This window comes from Narcine bancroftii, chromosome 7 (genome assembly GCF_036971445.1).
Source record: "Narcine bancroftii isolate sNarBan1 chromosome 7, sNarBan1.hap1, whole genome shotgun sequence".
Classification (NCBI taxonomy): domain Eukaryota; kingdom Metazoa; phylum Chordata; class Chondrichthyes; order Torpediniformes; family Narcinidae; genus Narcine; species Narcine bancroftii.
Window position 1 is genome coordinate 21,217,295 of NC_091475.1, and position 23,002 is coordinate 21,240,296.

General features: G+C 42.0%; 1 protein-coding gene across 7 annotated transcripts in view; it reads left to right on the top strand.

Moving 5' to 3' along the window:
- usp25 (ubiquitin specific peptidase 25) overlaps positions 1-23,002 on the top strand; it is a 177,135-nt gene that overhangs the window by 68,931 nt on the left and 85,202 nt on the right. For 6 of the 7 annotated variants that reach the window (XM_069889045.1, XM_069889047.1, XM_069889050.1 and 3 more), the window contains 7 exons: positions 3,857-3,943; positions 10,078-10,215; positions 11,174-11,250; positions 13,838-13,911; positions 18,907-19,064; positions 20,043-20,170; positions 22,186-22,281. In XM_069889045.1, coding sequence (XP_069745146.1) covers positions 3,857-3,943; positions 10,078-10,215; positions 11,174-11,250; positions 13,838-13,911; positions 18,907-19,064; positions 20,043-20,170; positions 22,186-22,281 — 758 coding nt within the window. Of the gene's footprint in view, positions 1-2,605; positions 2,807-3,856; positions 3,944-10,077; positions 10,216-11,173; positions 11,251-13,837; positions 13,912-18,906; positions 19,065-20,042; positions 20,171-22,185; positions 22,282-23,002 lie in introns of those variants that run through there. The other variant, XM_069889052.1, reaches the window with a different exon arrangement.

The following is a 23,002-nucleotide window of genomic DNA, read 5'->3' on the forward strand; positions in this document are numbered from 1 at the left end:
ACAGCTGTTAATTTCCACACCAGTAACTCTCACAGAGAGCAGTGAGATCACTCCATGCCCTCACACCAGTAAAGTGGATAAGCATTTGCCCAGTATATTGCATAATTCTTCAGCTCTTTGAAATGGTGCCATGGGATGTTTTACATTCACCTGAGGTGGAATGTGGTTCAAAATAATCCTTTGCAGCTTTCACGGAGTACTGAGAATCCTCTTCTTCTGACCAGATTAGATGACCAACAGAATGCATCCTGGTGCAGAGGTCTTCCAGGAACACTTGTGGTAATTGCCTGATATAGGGTCAGACCTAGGCTTTACTCCCTTTGGGAAATCGCTTGCCTCGCCATTCCCCTCCCCCACCTCTCACCCTTTAGGCCTGCACCTCCCACAGCTGCTGTGATTGGATGAGTACAGCCCTTCAGAAACGAGCAAGTTTGGAAGTGATACCCAGCCAATGGATCAGGTCGCAGATCTCGACTGAATGACACATTTGTTGACGTAATCTAATCGCATTTATTTTTGAAGAGGTTGCCGCTCCAGCACACTGGTGTGTTGATCACTGATATCACCCTACCCTGCACCCCCCCACTCCAAAACCACAACCCCATTTCCCTTGACTGACAGGCAGGATTTTCACCCCTCCTTGGTTCTCCAATCCCCTACTGGCCCCTGTCCTCATTATATTGGCTATCAACGACTCTTGCCCAGTAGCATTTGTATCTACTGTGAAGAAATGCTTTGAGAGTTTGGTCATGACCAAAATTAACTCAAACCTAAGTAAAGGCCTGAATCCATTTGGAACTTTACCACCCAGGCCATTCCCTCTTCTTACTGCTACCATCAGGAAGGAAATGCAGGAGGCTGAAGCATGTTGGATGGGGGAAAAGCACCTGTCTTCCCAGCAATTTTCACTCCCTGATGATGAATTGAAAAATCCTGCTCTTTTCAACTTTTCTGAGGACTGGTCTCGCGATCATTAAACTGTCTCTCCCCCAACCTTCCAGACCAGTTGTCCTTTGTTCTGTAAGGACATCTTCATACTGATGAACTCCTGCGCATCCCCAACTTCTTCTCATCCCACAATATGTTCCAAGGCCTGGAGTCTCCTAAACCAGTGGATCTCAAAATTCAAGATTCCTTTATTGTCCTGTACAAAAATTGCAAAATTCATCAACATTCCTTGAAGGTACACAGGTACCACTAGCCTGGCATCCACACCAATGAAAGAAAGAGAAGCAAAAGAGAGTTCCTTCAGAGACACCAAGTGTCTGTGGAATTGCCTCTGTGCTCCTGGAACCTCTGCAGCTGAAAGGCCTCTTGCCTGTTCCACCAATTTAAACCCTAGCTCCTGGTTCTGAACCTCTGATACCAAGCTTCTAGAATCCGAAGCCCTTCAGGAGCCCTGCTCACCTTCATTACCCTTGCTTTGAATCTCAGTCCTGAACCTTTCACTCATTTCTCAGCCTTACCTAAACCAGCTTTCCCACAAACCATCCTCATTGTATGAAGACGCATTATTTTTCACTTAATTCTGGCAGATATTTTTGAATTGTCAGCTGAGCTGATTAAAAAGATTTGAAATATTATTTTGAATCTTTGAGGGAAATGCTAGCAACACTCTCTCCCACCCCTTTCTGTTGGGCAAGAGACGCATGAGCTTGAAAATACAACCCTCCATTTCTTTCCTGCTGTTATCATACTCTTGAATGAACTGCTTATCAGTAAAAGATACTGCACTTGGCCTATTTAACTGTACATTTGTCTATATCTTTCACTTTGTAACGCTACACCTTGCACTTTGTTTTATCATTGCGCTACCTGCTGTAATTGAGCACGGGTTGATTTGCCTGGAGAGCATGCAAAACAGCTTGATACGTGACAATAGTCTAAAAAATGTTTATTTTTTTAAAAAGTTGCTTGTTTAAATATTGTAGCAAATGTGTGTATGTGGGATGGTTGTGGGATTGTGAATGTGGTGCACGGAGCTACAGTTGGTGGGAGTAAAGAGCTGGGAGAAAACTGTCAGCTGGAGCTGCAGGGGTTGACAATCCTTTGCGTGTGATGGTGGCTGAACTTTTATGTAACATGTTTATGAAAATACCCACGCTTTGCATCAGCTGCCATTCACTCAGGGTGTAAACAAGTGGTCATAACTCTGCTCCACTACATAGATCCGATTACCAATTTATAAAATGTTGTTTGGTATTACCCATGTCGAGAGCCTTTCACTGACCATGGTTTGTTTATTTGGAGTTCCTGTCACCAGAAATATAGGAATGCCCACGAATAACTTGCCATGTATAAAATTCTGCTACTGTGCCTTCTTCTCTTCACTGCCTTTCATTTACTGATTAATTCTTCTGTTGTCAGGAGAACTTGAATGCTGAGCTTCCTTGGAACAGAAATAATTTTTTCCTCATTCTATTGGAATTAAAAATGTGTTGCTGTGAGTGCAAAATCTTACACACAATGTGTGTATGTCAAGATCTCTTTATGGTCCTGTTCTTTACCATAGAATCACAGGATTCATGACATTTGGTCTTCTCGTAAGATTCTGGGAAAGATCGACAGGATTAGTTAGAATGCTTAGGTGACTGAGGATGCTGGAATTGGAAGCCAGACACCCCCTGCTGGGGGAACTCAGCAGGTTGAGGGAGCATCAGTGGGAGAAAAAGAAAGGCCGAGGTTGCACACTGAATCCCTTCATCGTCGAAGCTCAATAAAGAATCTTGCCTTGAAGCTTCAACCATTCTTTTCCTCCCACGGATGTTTGTGGTTGAGAAACTGAACAGGAGCCACTATTCACAAGGTGCAGTTCATTTGGAAAGCATTTAGAAGAAATTTATTTCCTGAGGGTGATGCTTTGAAATGTTGTATGCATTCGATTGTTTAGGATATTTAGAGTCACAGAATCAGCCTTCGGCCCATCATGTCTGTGCTGACCACAAGTCATCCATTTATAGTAATCTTGCACCAATAGTATTTTTATTCTCCCCATCAACCCATGCCAGATCTTACCAGAGCGCCTGGAGGAAACTCAAGCAGCTATGAGGAGAATATGCAAATTCTACACAGACAGCACCGAAGGTCTGGATCAAACCCAGGTTTTCCGGAGCTGTGCTGCTGTTTTGCCCAAAGAGTGGTCAAATGAGGCATTGAATCTCTGGTCAATGTAAAAGATTCTGTGCCATTATTTAAAAAATCAAAATATAGAACATTACTGCACAGGGCAGGCCCTTTAACCCATGATGTTGTGTTAGCTTACATAAACCTACTCCATGACAATTTAATCATATCCTTAAATCCTCTATTTTTCTTACAACCATATGTCTGTCAAAAAGTCTTGTGAATGTATCAGCCTCCACCGCCATCCCAGACTCAAACCACTACCTGTGTGGTTTTTTAAAAAAAACTTATCCTTGACGTCACCCCTAAATTTGTCCCCCCTCGCCATAAACAGATGTCCACTGGAGATACTTCCATCTCAGATTTAATGGTGATCCCTGAGTCAACGTCACTAAAATGGAATATCTTGTCATTGCCACGTTGTTGGAATTGGCCTGCTGCATGTCTTGAATTATTGTGAAGGCAGTAGCTCAAGATCCTGCATTATGTGTAAGTGCTTTTGACTGGGCTAGGGGTGTGAGAAGTGCTATAGAAATATAAATTTTCCTTCAATTCTTTCTATCTTGTTTCTTTCTCGATGCTCTATTCTCTCTTTGTTCATTCATTCCTGTTTCCTTCTAGTTCTTTCCTTCCTTCCTTTCATCATTAGGTAAGATTATTACTTTGCCTCCTGCGTGCAGAGGCTTGGCATGCTATAAAATAACAATATTTCTTTCATTCCTCCCTCCTATAGTCTTTGTTTAACCTGCTCAAGTTTCGGAGACTCGTCCTGAACTATGTACCACCAACGGATCCACAGAACGTGGCTCAAAATCAGAAGGTAAGTGGCCAGAATGTGGGGCCTGGGCATCATGGGAAACCTCAGACATTCACAGTGAGTGAAAATAAATGAACTGTCATCATCGTAAGCTGGGTTCCAAGCCTGCTATCTTGGGAGATGTTTCTGTTGTGTTACTGCATGAACCTTTTGGTTCTCTTACATTCAACAATGATGAAAAGTTTTTTTTTAAACTCTTTATCCTGTCAAAACATTTTTGGCTGCAGATCATGTAGCCTCTCTCCCTCTCAAGTGTTCAAAATGCAAATTTTAACACAATTTATTTTAATCGCTCTTTTTGGCTTTTATTAAAAAGCACCTAGGAGATTAATCATCGTGTCAGGTGGGGTTCAATGAATGCGATTTCCATCTCCAATTTCAGAGACTTGAGCACAAAGGTCTAAGCTGAAACCGTAGTGCATCGTTGAGGGTGGGCGGCACTGTTAGAAGTGCATTTTTTAGATACAATGCTGTGATAATCTTCCCAACTCTCCTTCCAAGTAAATGTAAGATATCGTCAGAAGCTATGTCAAGGCAGAGCAGGAAAATTCCCCTTTACTTTTCTGGACCTATTTATTCCCGAATTGGCATTCTCAATTATCTACCCATGGTCACTTTGCTGATTGTGGAAACTTGCTTTTTATTTGAGGGAAGGAAGAAATAATTTGGCTGTGAAACAACTTGGGATGGCTGAATTAGTGTAAAGCATATATGTAATGCCTTATCATTTTTAAAATTCATTTATGCCAATCATTTTTTTTTTGAATCCTGACCTGTGGTCCAGGTAAATGTGGGGTGGGGTATGACTTCAGCCAAATTACCTATTAGGTGTGAGCAGATCTGGAATAGAATGTATTTGAGGTTTAAAATGTATGTGAGATTTTTTAGGTTATTTGTCCAAACTGTCTCCTAATTGAGCTGAAACCAGCTGGTCTGCAGGAGGGCTTGCTGGAGTTGCAGAGGACATTTTTCTTTGGCTTGGCTTCGCGGACGAAGATTTATGGAGGGGGTAAAAAGTCCACGTCAGCTGCAGGCTCGTTTGTGGCTGACAAGTCCGATGCGGGACAGGCAGACACGGTTGCAGCAGTTGCAGGGGAAAATTGGTTGGTTGGGGTTGGGTGTTGGGTTTTTCCTCCTTTGCCTTTCGTCAGTGAGGTGGGCTCTGCGGTCTTCTTCAAAGGAGGTTGCTGCCCGCCAAACTGTGAGGCGCCAAGATGCACGGTTTGGGGCGTTATTAGCCCACTGGCGGTGGTCAATGTGGCAGGCACCAAGAGATTTCTTTAGGCAGTCCTTGTACCTTTTCTTTGGTGCACCTCTGTCACGGTGGCCAGTGGAGAGCTCGCCATATAACACGATCTTGGGAAGGCGATGGTCCTCCATTCTGGAGACGTGACCCATCCAGCGCAGCTGGATCTTCAGCAGCGTGGACTCGATGCTGTCGACCTCTACCATCTCGAGTACTTCGACGTTAGGGATGAAAGCGCTCCAATGGATGTTGAGGATGGAGCGGAGACAACGCTGGTGGAAGCGTTCTAGGAGCCGTAGGTGGTGCCGGTAGAGGACCCATGATTCGGAGCCGAACAGGAGTGTTTAATACAGAATCAAAACCCAAGTCATCTTTCAACAATTGGGCAAGGCGAATGAGAGTCTACTCTGATCACTGAAATGACAGTTCATCCAGATCCCAGGGCAGATTAAAAGTAATTACAGTCAAATCCATGGTATCTATGGAGATTAGTAGATGCTGGATAAGTGAATTTTCTGCTTGTTTGAGATTGCATGTTGCATGATTGGTGAATTAACAGTGAGGTGCACCAATTTAAAACTTATGTATTTTTACCTATTATTTTCCACAATTTTTTAACCGATTGCTTGTGGCTGCCGGTTGCTTGAATTCCTGATAACAGGTTTTACTATAATTGGAAAACAATGTCAAGAGGAGGTGCAGCATGGAGAACACAGTGGAAAAACAGTTCTATGTCCCAGAAGCTGAGGCTCTGTGATGGAATTTCTTCTCCATATCTTCCCATATCCTATTTAGACATACAGCATGGTAATAGGCCATTTCAGCCCAGAGTCCGTGTCACCCAATTTACACCCAATGAACCTACAACCCCAGTGCATTTTGAATGGTAGGAGGAAACCAGACCCCACAGAAGAAAACCATGCATGCAGACAGTGTGGGATTTGAACCCCAGTCCCGATTGCTGTAAAAGTTTTGCGCTAACCGCTATGCCAACCATGCCACCCATCTTGTCATCTTTCTTGTAAATGCTTGAACAGAAGTTATGAGTTTATAGTTATCTACTAAGTATAATGTACAGGTGCCATGGAATCCTTACTTGCTGCAGTCAAATGGATACACCAACTACAATGAAAGAATTGCCACAATATGCGAAGAAAGATAATAAATATCAGTTAGATGAATAATCACATTTGCAGTAAGTGCAAGGGGAAAATGTAACATTACATTGTGCAGACAGATCCTTTGATGGTCCTGATTTCATTTGTCATCTGGCATTGCACTCACCTTAAAGTTCACAATATTTGGACATGCAGCACGGTAATAGACACAATATCCCATTTAACCTACGACTCTCATGCATTTTGAAGGCTGGGAGGAAACTGGAGCATGAACGAAGCCCACGCAGACATAGGGAAGAAAATAGAAACTCCTTATAGATTTGAACTCTGGTTGCTGGCGCTGTAATAGTGGTGTGCTAACCGCGAGGCCAAACATACTGCCCAATTAAAAATCACCTTTGCAAAACATAATATGAATTCTTGCATAATAGTCTCAGAAATGATACCATGTATATGACAATAAACTCATTTTTGTTAACTTTCCCTTCAACACACTGACAGATAGTCCTCTGCTCCACTCTGCCTGGCAGCTCCCTCTGGTGGCCATTGGTCAAAACCAACAACTTGATCATCAATATTCATTGGGAGACTTTTAGTGTTTGATGCGTGAATAATTTTATCCTTTCCTGCCCAAATCTTGATTCAATTTCTTTAAATCCAATTTACTTTTGTTTTTAAACTGAGGAATTCAGTCAGAAGCAGCTGCCTGAATTTTCATTTATACCTCGGGATGTGTACCTACCTGGCAAGCTTAGCATTTTGCACATTGCATACCACCCAAGATGTTGCCTGACTTCAGGACTGGGGAGAGAGGATAAGGAGAGGAAGTGTTCCGTGAGTGAATGAGACTGAGGGATGATCTGGGAGAAGTAGGTAAGAATAAAGAGTCATAGATAGGGTATCTAGTCCCAATCCCTCTGAGTGCAAAACCCTGCATAAGGTAGTGGGAAGGTGGTGCTGAGCTACTGTCTTGAACTGCTACAATCCATGCAGTGATGGTGCTCTCCTGGCATTGTAGATTTACAACCAGTGACGCTGATGACCATCAGCTTTGGGAGAAATGCTATAATATAATGTTATTGTCATAACATTGAACAATGTACATATGCACATAAATCTCCACCTCATGGTGCCTCTCTTTCCGCTCCTCCTCTCTGCCAAATCTCCCCCCACTCCTTGGACTCCAAGCAATGTATTCTTTCCACCTGATTCCTTTATAATATGATACTTCACCAGTGACATATTCGTGACCGGAACCTCTGCCTCTCCCTTCAGTTGGACCTTCAGACATGCTTCTTTGACAAAGCATTCATTGCTTGGCATGCAGTAAGTGTGGCTGGGCATCAACTGTTCTTTTTGCAGAACATTTTGTGAAGTGCCTCGAGAGGTTTTTGCTCCATTGCTGATGCTGAAGGACCTTGAAGCAGTTGTTATTTCAAGAAATAGTGGCATTTATAAAAACACAATTACACCTCAGTGGGATAAATCCTTTAGGCAAGGCAGATACATTGGAAAATCCCTGGGTAGGATCCACTGTAAACAAAAAGTCTCAAGCCAATAGATGAACTTGCAAAAGATAGCTACCAGATTTATTTGTGGCATAGAATATGATAAGGTTTGAACATTACGTTGCAGCTTCACAAAATGCTGGTAAGACTATTGGTCACCACACTGCAGAAAGGACATGGTGGGACTGGAGAGAGTGTAGAGGAGATTCACCACAATGATGTCTGAATTGTAGGACTTCAGTTCTAGGAAGAGGGAATAAGCTGGGCTGCTTTTCCTAAGACCAAAGGAGTCTAGGGATGATCTGTGAGAAGTATGTAAGATTCTGAGAAGCATAGGTCAGGTAGACAGCCAGCTGCTTTTTCTCAGGGTGGGAGTTGCAACTACCAGTGGACTTCTATACAAAGCGATAGGAGATAAGTTTTTTAAATGCAGAGTTATGGGTACCTGGAATGTCTTATCAGGGATGGTGGTAGAGCCTGGAACAATAGGGACATTTAAGAGATTCTTAGTCAGGCTCATAGATAAAAGAAAAGTAGAGGGTTACGCGGTTGGAAGGGTTTTATTTTGGTAGGAATATATAGGTAGGCACCACATCAAGGGCCGAAAGGCCTGAACTGTGTTGTAGTGTTATAGTGTGTAAGATTATAAGAGCCATAGATAGGGTACGTATCCCTCTGAGCGGAAAGTCTTGTAAAAGGTAATGGGCACAACCCAGAACATCCCTACCATCAAGGACATCTATAGGGAAAGCTGCTGTCGGAGAGCAGCAGCGATAATCAAGGAATCACATCACTTAGGACATGCTCTGTATTTGCACTGTCAATTTGCTTATATTTCTTTCTTTGATAATTTGCTTTCTTCTTAAGTTCAGTGTACAGTTACAGTACCAATAATTAGAAATGCTGCCTGGCCCATAGGAAAAATGATATTAGGGTTGTATGCGATGGCATGTATGTACTCTGAAAATAAATTTGAACCGAACTTTGAATCTTTTTCTCATGATTTGGATGACAAAAAAGGCAGAATTTTAGGGGAAAGGAAGGAGATTTAAATGAGATCTGAGGGGTAAGTTTATTTACTTAGAGGGTAGTTAATATTTGGAACTTGCTACCAGGAGAGGTGGGGGAGGAGTCAGAAAAGTGACCGCATGGGAGGCATTTAGTAGACACTTAAATAGGAAAGGCATAGAAGAATCAGACATAACAAGGTCAAAAGGGATCAGTGAAGATGAGCAAGAAGTGTATGGATAGTGGTGGACTAATCTATGACTTTAAACTTTATGAATAAGTGAAGCATTTACTTTTTGTTACTTTGTTTTTTTTTAATTATAGATTTAACTTTTTCTCTTTTTTTCTATGAAGTCTGCTTCACTGCCCTATAGATTTTATTACTGCGATGTGAACTTTATGTACAGAATCAGAATATATTGTCATGAGCATGTGTCTCAAAATTTGTTGTTTTTCGGCAGCATTGAAGGTGCAAAAATTTCAATAAATTTCACTTTAAAATAATTAGTGCAAAAGAAGAAAAAAGTGCCTGTGGATCATTGTCCATTCAGAAATCTGATTACGCAGGAGAAGAAACTGGGTGCTCGTCTTCAGGCTCCTGTACCTTCTTCCTGATGGTAGCAGTGTGAAGAGGGCATGGTCTGGGCAGTGAGGGTCCTTGATGATAGACACTGCCTCTTGTAGGTGACGTTAATGGAGTGAAGACTAATGCCCATGATGGCGCTGGCCCAGTTCACAATTCTCTGTTGCCTCTTACTGACCTGTACATTGGCACCTCCATACCAGTGATGCCAGACTGTGACATCCATTATTGCCTGAGTTAATTGCTATTCCCCATCCCTATCTGCATTTGGGAACCTCTTCTGTCTATGTGGTGAAGATATTTCCATGCTACTATTAGATGAGGAGTTGAAGACTTTGACCTTGTGGTGCAAGAATGTTGAGTTGCAGTTAAGTTGAAATGCATTAATCTTGGATTGAGGGTGGTTTGCATAATTGATGCTCTTGGCCTTTGTGTAACAGACGTTCCATCAAGTCCATTAGTCTTTTGGCATCTGTTCTTCTGCTGGTCCCTGAACAATCTCTGAACAATACTTGCCAATATTTGCGATCTTTAAGTGGTTTTGTCTCAGTTAAAATCTCTCTGTGATGTAAAACATCGACCTTACCAAAAACATGGCCAGTCTAAGTCCTTGCACTACTGCACTTAATATTTTTATGTTTGGTGAATATTTATTTTCTTTGTTTACTATACAGGAACGTCGGAATCTTCCATTTATGCGTGAATTAAGGCATTTGTTTGCATTAATGGTTAGCTCCAAGAGAAAATATGTGGATCCTTCAAGAGCTGTGGAAATACTGAAGGATACTTTCAAGTCTAATGACTTGCAACAGGTATGGTTTAGCAACTGGAGTCATTAAGAGCTCATGGAAATTCAGCTTGTCCGATGAATTCTTGTTTAAAATTCTGTTCTCAAACTAGTAACATCTAAATATCTGGCCTTATTTGGGAGGGAGAAGGGTTTTTTTTCCTGTTTTTACAGAAAGTAAGTTGTGCACCTGATTCTTGTGCACTTACTGTGTTAAGTCCACTGCGACATCCATTAGCGAATGTAAACAGAAGCAAAAGTGGAACTTGGATTATTTCGTTGAGCATTGATCTCATAACCTTTAGTTTCTCAACTCTTTTCTTTGTCCACCATTTCTCTCCTTGTGTAAACTATTTCCTCACTTTTTGTCTATCTCCTAATCCATGTCACTTCTTGCTCTAGCTCACCACCTCTCCACCTTGTTCTCCTTTAGAATACTCCTTTAAAGGTTATATCTTTCATCAAATTATTATTAGTGTGGAGGTTAGTGTAAAACTATTGTAGTCCCAGTGAACTGGGAACAAATCCTGTAAGGAATTTGTACTTTCTTCCTGTACCTGTACAAGTTTCCTCACCCTTTACAAAACAGGCAGGGGTGAGCTGTAGGTTAATTGGGGTATTTGGGCAGCATGGGCTCGTGGGCCAGAAGTTAGCGCAACAGGGAGTTTGTACCTCCTCATGTCTGTGTGGGTATCTTCCGGATGCTCCAGTTTCTTCCCACCATTCAAAATGTACCGGGATTGTAGGTCAATTGGGTGTAATTGGGCGACGCAGGCTCCTAGGCTGAAAAGGCCTGTACCATGCTGTCCATCTAAATTTAAAATACTCTCAGCCATTCTAATATCTCCTGACATGGCCTCATCAAACTTTCTGGGAATTGCTCCTGTGCAGTGTTCGAATACTTTAGCATGTTAAATGTAAAGTTTTGAACAGAGGTGTGCAGAGATCTTGCTTTCTATTTATAGCTCGATGTTTTTTTATAGCAAGATGTCAGTGAGTTTACACACAAGCTTTTGGACTGGCTAGAGGATGCCTTTCAGGTGAAAGCAGAAGAAGAGAGGTAAGTTGAGGGACTTGTCAAGGACAAGTAGTCGTTGCTCTACTGTGGATTTCCTCATCAGTCTGTTCTTCTGTGTATGGCATAAACTACATGTTGTCCCACACTTGTGAATCTGAGCTTTCATGAATTTCCTGATAATGTTACTCACTGCTGCCCTGTACCTATAGAACATTGTCGTATAGGAACAACCTCCTTCAGCCCACAATCTGCATTGAATGCAATGGGCTGAAATTAAACTAAATCTTTTCTGCTTACACCCAGTCCATTTCCAGATGATTGAAAAGATTCTTCAATGCTACCGTTGTTATCTGCTTACGCCAGTACCCCTGGCAGTGCATTCCAGGCATTAACCACTCTCAGCACTAGCGTCCCGGGTTAAAATCCGGCACTGTAAATTTGTAATTTACATTGACATTTCCTCATGTCCATATGGGATTCCTCCGTGTGCTCCTCTTTCCTCCCACCCTTCAAAATGTAATGGGGTTGTAGGTTAATAGGGGTATTTGGGTGGCACGGGTTCATGGGCCAAAAAAGGCTTGTTATGTCGACATTTTTAAAAAAAATCTTGCCAGGTACTTTAAACTTTCTATCTCTTGCTTGAAATGTGTGTTCTCCAATATGTGACATTTTTATGTTGTAGGGGAAAAATTATACAGACTGTCCTAGCTATATCATTTTATAAATTTGGCCTCTGATGCTTCAGAGAAAACAACTCAAGTTTGCCCAACCTCTCCCTGTCACTCATACCTCCTCATCCAGGCCACATCCTGGCAAATCCTTTCTGCACTTTTCCAGAGCCTCCAATAATGGGGCATTCAGTACTCGAAATAAATAATGTAATAGGATCTTACATCAAGTTCAGCAGTTTTTTGGTGCTGTAAATTGGAAACCCAACTCAGGACAAGCAGTGGTGGCACTTGAAGAATTAATACGTTATTTTCAGCCAATGTACTTTTCTCAAAGTCACAAGCAAGTCCAACTGTGAATTACAGGAGAAATTAATAGAGGCATAAAAGGAAAAAGGTTATAAATTTGGCCAAAGAAAGCAGTAGATTGAAGGACTGATTCTGTTTTAGAATTCAATTACGGTGAACCCGCAAAAAAATGTACAGAGGGAAAACAAAACATGGATAGGAGTTTCTGAAGGTCAATAAGTTGGGAAAGACTGTCCATGTCAAATGTAGGATGCTTATAGACTGAGGAAGAAGGATTGAAAATGCATAAAATGACAGCATTCTCTGAAGCAATGCTCCTGCAGTGAAGCTTATTGGTGTACTTTAGCTGATCTTCTGTGGCAGTGCTCCGTCATCGAGGATGTGTTGGATCCACTTGGATCTTGTGAGTAGGTGGTTGAGAATGCGGATTGATAGTGTGCAAGATATTAAAATTTCATTCCAATCTAAAGAGGGGACGTGCTTTGCTGTCTCGTTCCAATGATAGGAGTTGTGAAAATATTTTGTATGTGTAGATGAAGGGTATACTTTAGATTTCTAGCATCGGCAGTGTTTTGAATCGTAAGATTCTGAAAGCCTTTTAAAGGGTCAATGCTCTTTTAAAAAAAATTCGTAAGACTGGACATTCGCCGAGCGTTCCGAGTTCCTGTTTATAAATCATTCACTGAGATGGATGGGAATGGTCTAGAGGGCTATGGTACAGGTATAGAACTCAGTAGAATAATAGTTTGCTATAGATGGGCCAAAGGGCTTGTTTTTGTGTTCTGTTGTTTTATGGCTCACTGCGGGTCCATTCATGGCAGGAGTAGATAGTTCAGTCTACATTCTGGGAATTGGACTCCATCTGGTCCAAAATGTGAACATCACTTCGGGAAGCGTCGTGTAGCTGGTATCGTAATTTAATGTATGCTATTGGAGTTTTTTTAAAACCAAATGCCAATTTGGCTGCAGCAGTTAAGAATTTTGGAGTGCATGAACATTTTTCTTATGTCTGTAACAATTATTATTATAATTAAAATTTCAGCAGAACTTTGGAGAAAACTCTTCCATGGCCAGTGGAGTACAAGATTTAAAACATTCGATCAGATGAATTGGGGTTTGCTGCCTGGTGGTCGGAGTTTGGAATTAGGTAGCCTTTTATCTTGCACAGCATTTGCAGCAGAGAGAGAAATACCTTTCAGTGAAACTGCATCCTGTTGGTTTCTAAGGCTCTCTTGTTATATTATGCAGCTTTGAACAAATGCAGCATTATGTGTCGCTTTGCACTGAAAAGGGCCTTTTTTTATAATCATCTTCAAAAGGACACAGGATTTTGACAGATTAGATGGGGAGAAGTTGGAGGAAAGAGATGGAAGAAAATTGAAGGGAAATACATTCTTCTTGCAGTATAAGATCTGGAACAAATCTCGTGAAAGATATTGGATGTGGATTTAGCAGTAATATTTGAAAGGAAACTGCATGCCTATTTGAGACTGGTCGATTGGATCGCTGTTAAAAGAGTCTATAACTGAGTACTGTAATAGCAGAATAAGTAATAGTGAGGTGAATGCCATAGCCAGGCCAATGACCTTCTGTCAGCACACCTAATATTGAAGTCTGTTTCATCTCTTTTTTCCCCTTTCTTATTTTGTTAGAGATGGTGAAAAGCCAAAGAACCCAATGGTTGAACTCTTTTATGGCCGATTCCTGGCTGTCGGAATGCACGAAGGTAATATTGATCAAGTCTAACATCGTGAAGGTATTGTTTAATTAGTAGCTTTTAATGCACTTTTTTTTCCTTCAGTCAAAGTTAAGTAAGCCTTTTTGTGTGTCTTTTTGCATCAATGTGTGACCTTCAACCATTGCTCATTTATAAGCAGTTTGGGTCAGATACAGATTAAGTCGCCTTCTTCAAGATTCCTTTATTGTCACGTAGTAGTACAGAACATGTAATATTTCATGAAATTGCTTCTGCCTGCCATAACACAAAGAGTGGCCATTAGTGTAGCCCAACTCTCCTTGCAGAAAGAGAGAAAAGAGGCAAAAGAGAGTCCCTTCAGAGTCACTGAGTGGCCCCGTGGATTCACTTCTAGGGCTCCCGCAGCCTCACGGACTCCTCTTCAATCTATCAGTATCCTGAGCTCCAGATTCAAATCTTCGATGCGATCAGGAAGTCTTCAGTGCCCGAGGCCCGTCGGGAACCCTTCTTGCCCTCAGCATCCTCTCAAATTCCGGCTCTGATATCTGGTTCCCATGAGCTAGACTCCAGCAGCTTGTGCGGGTTCCCTGATCACAAGTTGTCCACAGCCTGTATGGGTCCCTCAGCTGCTGAGCCCCTCACTGGCCTGCCATGTTCACTGTCCTTTAGAGTCCAATAGTTGCTGAATCCCTTACGTCCTCTGCTGTGATCACCATCCTATAGGGTCCATTCAAGCACTCACAGGGCAGGTTAGAAATAAAGCTTTCTCTCAACATCTTATGTGATGTCCCCAGCTGGAATGAGAGAGAGTCAACTCTATGTTCTTTGTTCGAAAAAACCAATTAAAAAATATGGTGGTTGGGTATGTCCATCCAATGGAGAGCTCTCTGATCTGCTGATCAGCCAACTTGAAGCAGAGGGAGGATGGAAACTGGTATCGCTGTGAGACCGACTGAGTTCCTCCAGCATTTCTGTGTTTTAATTTTAAACACAGGGTCGACAGATTTTCATGCTTCATTCTTGACTACTGTTCGGTAGTTCACTCCCTCCTTCAATATCATTGAACATCTTTCATGGTGCAAAGATTTGTGATCTATGTGTAGTATCCTATGGCAAGTAGGAGCTACCGCTATCTTTCAAAACCGGTTTGAAATAATGGAGAATAACACAGAGTTTTGGAGAATAGGTACAGAGTCATCATTTGGAGATGTGTCAGCAATTGATATAAATTTTTTTCAAGAGCTGGCCACGGTTCAATTGCTAGACTAATCATTGAGGTTTGGATTAATAGTCCACCCAGTCTAAAACGCCACTGTAACAGCAATTCATTAATAATCTGGAATTAAAAGGATGGCATGGTTAGTGTAGTGGTTACGAGGTTGGAATCTAGCACTGCCTGTAAGGAATTTGTATGTTCTCTCTCTGTCTATGTGCGATTTCATCTGGTTTCCTCCCACCCTCCAAAATGTACCACCGGGGCGGCAGGTTAATTAGATGTAATTGGGCAACATGGGCTTGTGGGTCAAATGGGCCTGTTATTGTGCGGTATGTCTAAATTTATAATTTAAATTAAAAATACTAGTTATCAGTCATAATGTGCAGATAAATTATCAGATTGTTTTTACAGTTAATCAGGTTTGCTAATGTCCTTCAGGTGGGCTGATTTATGTCAAGATTGTATGACTAATAAAATAAATGTAAGATATTGACTGATACAATATATATTTTTTTACATCAGCTATACTTCATCCCTCAAAAGTTAAATAAATTGAAATCAGATTTATCAGATCAGTGTTTTAGATGTGGCGAAGAGGTGGAAACTTTTTTTTCCATTCAACATAGTCTTATGATAAAGTAAGACACTTCTGGCTGGAATTTTTTAGGACAAATTTCAGGACTCCAATTTCCACAAAATCCAGAATTATTTTTATTAGTTAAAATTATAGGGATAAGACCTAAATTGAAATTAACTAAATACCAGATAGAATTTGTTAAAATTATATTATTGGTGGCCAGAAAATGTATTGCAATTTCTTTGAAACCAAATTCACACCCGAGTTTGGAATGATGGAGTGGGGAAATGCACAGTTGGGTTTGGAATGATGGAGTGGGGAAATGCACAGTTGGGTTTGGAATGATGGAGTGGGGAAATGCACAGTTGGGTTTGGAATGATGGAGTGGGGAAATGCACAGTTGGGTTTGGAATGATGGAGTGGGGAAATGCACAGTTGGGTTTGGAATGATGGAGTGGGGAAATGCACAGTTGGGTTTGGAATGATGGAGTGGGGAAATGCACAGCTGGGTTTGGAATGATGGAGTGGGGAAATGCACAGTTGGGTTTGGAATGATGGAGTGGGGAAATGCACAGTTGGGTTTGGAATGATGGAGTGGGGAAATGCACAGTTGGGTTTGGAATGATGGAGTGGGGAAATGCACAGTTGGGTTTGGAATGATGGAGTGGGGAAATGCACAGTTGGGTTTGGAATGATGGAGTGGGGAAATGCACAGTTGGGTTTGGAATGATGGAGTGGGGAAATGCACAGCTGGGTTTGGAATGATGGAGTGGGGAAATGCACAGTTGGGTTTGGAATGATGGAGTGGGGAAATGCACAGTTGGGTTTGGAATGATGGAGTGGGGAAATGCACAGTTGGGTTTGGAATGATGGAGTGGGGAAATGCACAGTTGGGTTTGGAATGATGGAGTGGGGAAATGCACAGTTGGGTTTGGAATGATGGAGTGGGGAAATGCACAGCTGGGTTTGGAATGATGGAGTGGGGAAATGCACAGTTGGGTTTGGAATGATGGAGTGGGGAAATGCACAGTTGGGTTTGGAATGATGGAGTGGGGAAATGCACAGCTGGGTTTGGAATGATGGAGTGGGGAAATGCACAGCTGGGTTTGGAATGATGGAGTGGGGAAATGCACAGTTGGGTTTGGAATGATGGAGTGGGGAAATGCACAGTTGGGTTTGGAATGATGGAGTGAGGAAATGCACAGTTGGGTTTGGAATGATGGAGTGGGGAAATGCACAGCTGGGTTTGGAATGATGGAGTGGGGAAATGCACAGTTGGGTTTGGAATGATGGAGTGAGGAAATGCACAGTTGGGTTTGGAATGATGGAGTGGGGAAATGCACAGTTGGGTTTGGAATGATGGAGTGGGGAAATGCACAGTTGGGTTTGGAATGATGGAGTGAGGAAATGCACAGTTGGGTTTGGAATGATGGAGTGGGGAAATGCACAGCTGGGTTTGGAATGATGGAGTGGGGAAATGCACAGTTGGGTTTGGAATGATGGAGTGGGGAAATGCACAGTTGGGTTTGGAATGATGGAGTGGGGAAATGCACAGCTGGGTTTGGAATGATGGAGTGGGGAAATGCACAGTTGGGTTTGGAATGATGGAGTGGGGAAATGCACAGTTGGGTTTGGAATGATGGAGTGGGGAAATGCACAGCTGGGTTTGGAATGATGGAGTGGGGAAATGCACAGTTGGGTTTGGAATGATGGAGTGGGGAAATGCACAGCTGGGTTTGGAATGATGGAGTGGGGAAATGCACAGTTGGGTTTGGAATGATGGAGTGGGGAAATGCACAGTTGGGTTTGGAATGATGGAGTGGGGAAATGCACAGCTGGGTTCCTCTTGAGAAAATTACATACAATTTACATAAAAAATCTTAAAATTTGGTGCCAAAAAAACATAATTAAACTTTTTTTTTAGATTTCTAAAAGTTCTTCTTTGCCTTGAAGACCTGCATGGAATCCCGTTAATGATTAAATAGAAATGAATTTTAGACCAAATGGGATTTATCACTTTTAGCCGTCAATTCTCATTCTCATTCATTTTCTTCTTTCTCTTTTTTTCTACCTTAACTTTTAATTCTATACTTTCTTTCTTTTATCCTTTCTTGGGACTGGGGAGAGGGGTTGTTGGGGTATTATCACCATGTATTTGATATTAAATACATTATTACATCTGTATTTTGAAATATATTTGAATGCATGTACAGATAAAAATTTTAAATAAAATATTTTTAAAAACTAATATCCTTCAAAGAGAAAATTTTCTGACATCATCCAGATGATGTGTCTGTCCTCTTAGGATGATTAGTTTCCAGTCTAGTTTTGAGGGTTCCAAGGTGAATGATAAGGCGAATATGGGAATTACAGATATGGCAAGGGGTGGTTGATGGGGCAAGGGGTGATGGGTCAGGAGGGGATGTGTGGGGGCGTGGGGAGTTTGTGGAATGCGCAGTCTTTCTGACGCTTGCACAGGGCTTATGTGTGCTCCAGTGGAGTACTAGTACTGTTGAGGCATAGTTTTGAATTTGATTCCTGCATTTTGTGGGGCCATGAGTCGAGGAAAGGTGGGGGTGGGGTGGGTAATGCGAAATATAACAAGCACTATGTTAAGGAAGCTGTCCATTTCCGACTTTTGACATGCCACTGTGGTTTTTGGATGTCCTCACACATGACCTAGCAAGTCCCTCAGTTGAAGGACAGTTAAAGTTGGACAATAAATGGTGGCAATGGCCAGATTCTTAGAAATGAATAAAAAGCAATTGGAACAGAGAACATTACAGCTAAGTTCAGGCCCTTCAGCCCATGATGTTGTGCCAACCTCTGTAAAACCTATTCCACAATAATCTCATCCTCCTTGACCTCACACATAGCCCTCTTTTTCTTGCATCTATGTGCCTGAGTAAGAATCTTTTGAATGTCCTTTTTGCACCAGCCTCTACCACCAACCCTGGCACGCGTTTCAGACACCCACCACTCTCATGTGTGCAAAAAAGAATACTATCTTCTCTGTAGACTTACCTCCACTCACCTTAAAACAAATGTCTTTTGATGATTGTCACTCCCGGAAAAAGGTGCTGGCTTTACATCCAAATACCATCGTAACCTTGTATGCCTCTATTGAGTCACGTCTTATCCTTCCGTTGAAAAGTTGATCATATTTATCTGTAATTGAGTGTGAAACCATGAGCAGCTGATTCACTTGAACAAATCTCAAACTTTGCAACAGGGAAGAAGTTTGAGAACTCCGAGACGTTTGGTCAGTACCCACTGCAGGTGAACGGATTTAAGGATCTCCACGAATGTCTGGAGGCTGCAATGGTTGAAGGGGAGATCGAGTCAGTGCAGGTGGAAAACTCTGTTACCTCTGCGAAGTCGGGACAAGAGGTGAGTTGTTTCTGTGATTCATGCCCTGCTGACGATGGTGGCCTCACTTGCCAACATAACTGAAGAGGGAAGGTGTCTGTTTTATGTTAACTCTGTTTCAACAGTCTACCCACAAATGAAAACCCAGAACAAGGAGTCTGGTCGAAATAAAATTCCTTTCCTAAATTACATTAAATTGGTAACATTTCCAGAGCAAGGCTAAATTAATTTTATTTTCAAATAGATTTTCAATTTTTATTTACAGTACAATAGAAGTCGATTCTGGCCACTTAAACCCGTGCCGCCCAATTACCCTACAGCCTTGCACAATTTTGGAGCATGCGTGAAAACCAAAGCGGACATGGGGAGAATGTACAAACTCCTTGAATCCGGGTCACTGGTGATGCAAACTCCTATGCTAACCATGCCTCCCAAGGTAGCCTTGCTCTGGGAACTTCCCAGTTTATTTTTGAAGGATAACAGGTAGATGCTAAGATACTGTTTCTTCAGACTGGAAAAAAAACAAAAGCAAGGTAAAATAGTTAGGCATTTAGGATGAAACTGCAGTGAAACTCTTCCCCCCGCCCCCCCAAACCCCCCAGAGGATTGCAAATCTTTGAAATTCTCTACATTGGCTTAAAAGTTCAATATTTGCAAAACTGTGGGCAGCAGTTTTTGGATATCAAGAGAATTGAAAGATTATTGTAGTCAGGAGTTGAATGTGGATGAGGTGGGGAATCAGTGACCTGTTTGAATGACGAACAGGCTGAAAGGGCCCCTGACTTCTGATTTGTCACAAGCAAGTTTAAATAACTCTTCCCAGGCATAATTTTCCTCGTTCATATCAGTGATTCATTTCTCTCAACATCAGTGCAAATGTGAAATTCTCCAACTACCTTTGTGGCACTGTACTCTTCCAGGGCATTCATGGATCGAAGAAATATAGATGAAAAAGAGGCCGACTTTCTGTTAGTAACAGTAACTCTCTTGTTTCCACAGCACTGGTTCACTGCACTCCCGCCTGTCCTAACTTTCGAGCTTTCCAGATTTGAGTTTAATCAAGCTTTGGGAAGGCCTGAGAAGATTCATCATAAACTGGAATTTCCATCCCTCTTGTATATGGACAGGTACCACAGCCTTGCAGTTTGAAAATTTCCATTCAGCAGCCTATCCTAGATCTCTCAGAAAGATCTTAGCATTAAACTAATGCCACAGCAGGAACTGATTTTTATAATGTCATAAACACAAGGTTAATCATGCAACATTCAGGGTCAGAGACCCTTCTTTGGAACTGGGGGGAGAATGGATGAGATATCCGTGTTAAAAGGACAGCACGGTATGGTGGCAATTGAAGTGTAAGTCGACATGGAAATGTGTTATGACAGATCCAGTGACATGGGGCCAAGAGTATTGAGTGTTGTTGAGCTAGTTTATAGAAATAGGGTGAGACAACCCTAATTTCCCCATAACCTCAGCATCCTCTTAGTTTTCCTTAATTTATCTTTCTCTGAAATAGTCACAATCTTTGATTAGATGCAGGGAGAGGAGAATGATCAGAAATCAGAGACACATTTATGATCATTCTTAAAGAACCAGAAGTGTTTGGAGTGGGGATTGGAAATGCACAGTGAAAACAGATTTTTAATTAAATTTAGTCATGCAGCACAGTAACAGGCCTTTCCAGCCCATCAGCCCGTGCAGCCCAAATACCCCAATTAACCTCCAACCCCCATGCATTTTGAAGGGTGAGAGGAAATTAGAGTGCCCAGAGGAAACCCACGAAGACACATGGAGACGTACAAACTCATTCCAGGCAATGCTGGATTTGAACCCACATCGCTGATGCTGTGACAGCGCACTGCTAATAGCCAAGCTAACCATACTACCCTTGTAGTAAAATTAGAAAGGGAATTGGATAAATGAAGTACAAGAACAAGAAATGGGGACAAGAGGTGGCCATATGACACAACAGCCTACACTGCCATTCAATATACCATGGCTGATCTGGCTGTGGGCTCACCTTCACTTTATCTTTTTCCCCATAATTCTTAATTCCCCTACTGTTCAAGCATCCATCTATCACCCTTTACTGTTAATTCAGCAGAGATTTCTGAATATACTCTCTAAGAGAAGCATTTCCTTAAATCTACTCCCCTGAATTTTGAGACCATGTGCCCAAGATTCTTGTATCACAGGCCAATGGAAGCAAATCCCTGCTTTTATCTATTCCTTTCATAATTTTACATATTTCTATAAGAACCCTCTCATCCTTTCAAGCTCCAGTCAGTGTCGATCCAGGCCTCTCAATCTCTCCTCATAAGCAAACTCTTATTTCCAGAATCAACCTGGTGATCCTCCTCTGCATTGCTTGCAATGCCAGTATATCCTTTCTCAAGTAAAGAGACCAGAAATGCCCGCATTATTCCAGGTGGATCCTCAGCAGTACTTTGTACAGTTGCAGGGTACAGTCATGGAGAAATGAGTAGATCCCACACGTGGATTTCTGTTGTCCTCCCACTCTGATGTACTGATTTTAAAGTTGTGCATGTTAATAATTTATAAGGCATTGGTGAGGTCATATTTGGAGTATTGTGTGCAGTTTTGTCACTGAACTACAGGAAAGATATAGAAAGAATGCAGAGAAGTTTTACTAGCATGTTGCCAGGACCTGAGGAACTGAGTTACAGAGAAAGGCTTAACTGTTAGGACTTTATTCCCTGGAGCGAAGAAGAATGAGGGGAGATTTGATGGAGGTATTTAAAATTTTGATGGGTATGGACAAAGTTAATGCAAGTAGGCTTTTTCCACCGAGGGTAGGTGAGATACAAACCAGAGCACTCATGGGTTAAGGATGAAAGGGGAGAAGTTTAGGGGGAATGTTAGGGGGAATTTTCTTCACACGGTGAGTGGTGGGAGTGTGGAATGAGCTGCCAGCTGAAATGAATGTGGGCTCAATTTTCACATTTAAGAAAAATTTGGATAGGTACATGGACGGGAGAGGTGTAGGTGGCTATGGACTGTGTGCAGGTCAATGGGACAAGGCAGAATAACAGTTTGGCACAGTCTTGAAGGACTGAAGGGCCTGTTTTAAGTGCTCTACTGTCCTATGGTTCTAATTGGGTGGTGTATTTTTTGATAAAAGGTACATGGATAAAAACCGTGAAATAACCAGGATCAAACGGGAAGAGATCCGACGTCTGAAGGAGCATCTCACAGTGCTGCAGCAACGATTGGAAAGGTAATGTGAGCAGGGTCCTGAAGGAGATGGGCAGTTGGAAATATGCACCAAAAAAAAAACCAGAGCTTGATACACTTCAAGTATATTCAGACAGCACCAGATCAGGAGGGATGAATGCAGCTTCGAAACAAATGTACATCACAGCTCAGCAGATCAGGCAGCAGGCCTCGGAGAGAGAAATGAGTTGAAGTTTCAGATCAACTTTTATCAGGGCTGAAGGAGAATTTTGATTAAAAGAACCTCCATTAATCACTGCATCATACACCTCTGGTTTTGCTTTCCTAAAGTCTGCAATCACCTCTGGTTTTGATGACATTGTTGCTATTTTACCATTTAGCTAAGTTTTCAATCTCCCTCCTGTATGCTAACTAACTCATCGGCACTTTTTGTGCAGCCCTTTACTGTGATATAGTCAGCACATTTGTAAATGGTGTTATTGTACAGAGCAGATGTAAAGTGAGTAGGGGAGGGGGCTAAGTGCACAGCCCTGTAGTGCTCTGGTACTGATGAAGATTGTAGAGGAATGTTCTTGCCTATCTCCAGGAGAGGAAATTCAGGATCCAATTTCACAGTGGGGCATTGAGGCCCAGATCTTGGAGTTTGCTGATCAGTTTTTAGGGATCCCTGTGTTGTGTGCCAAAGCATCCTGATGTATGAATCTTTGCTGTCTAGGTGTTTCAGGATTTGTGTTCAGCCAATGAGACTGCAAGTGCAGTCAACC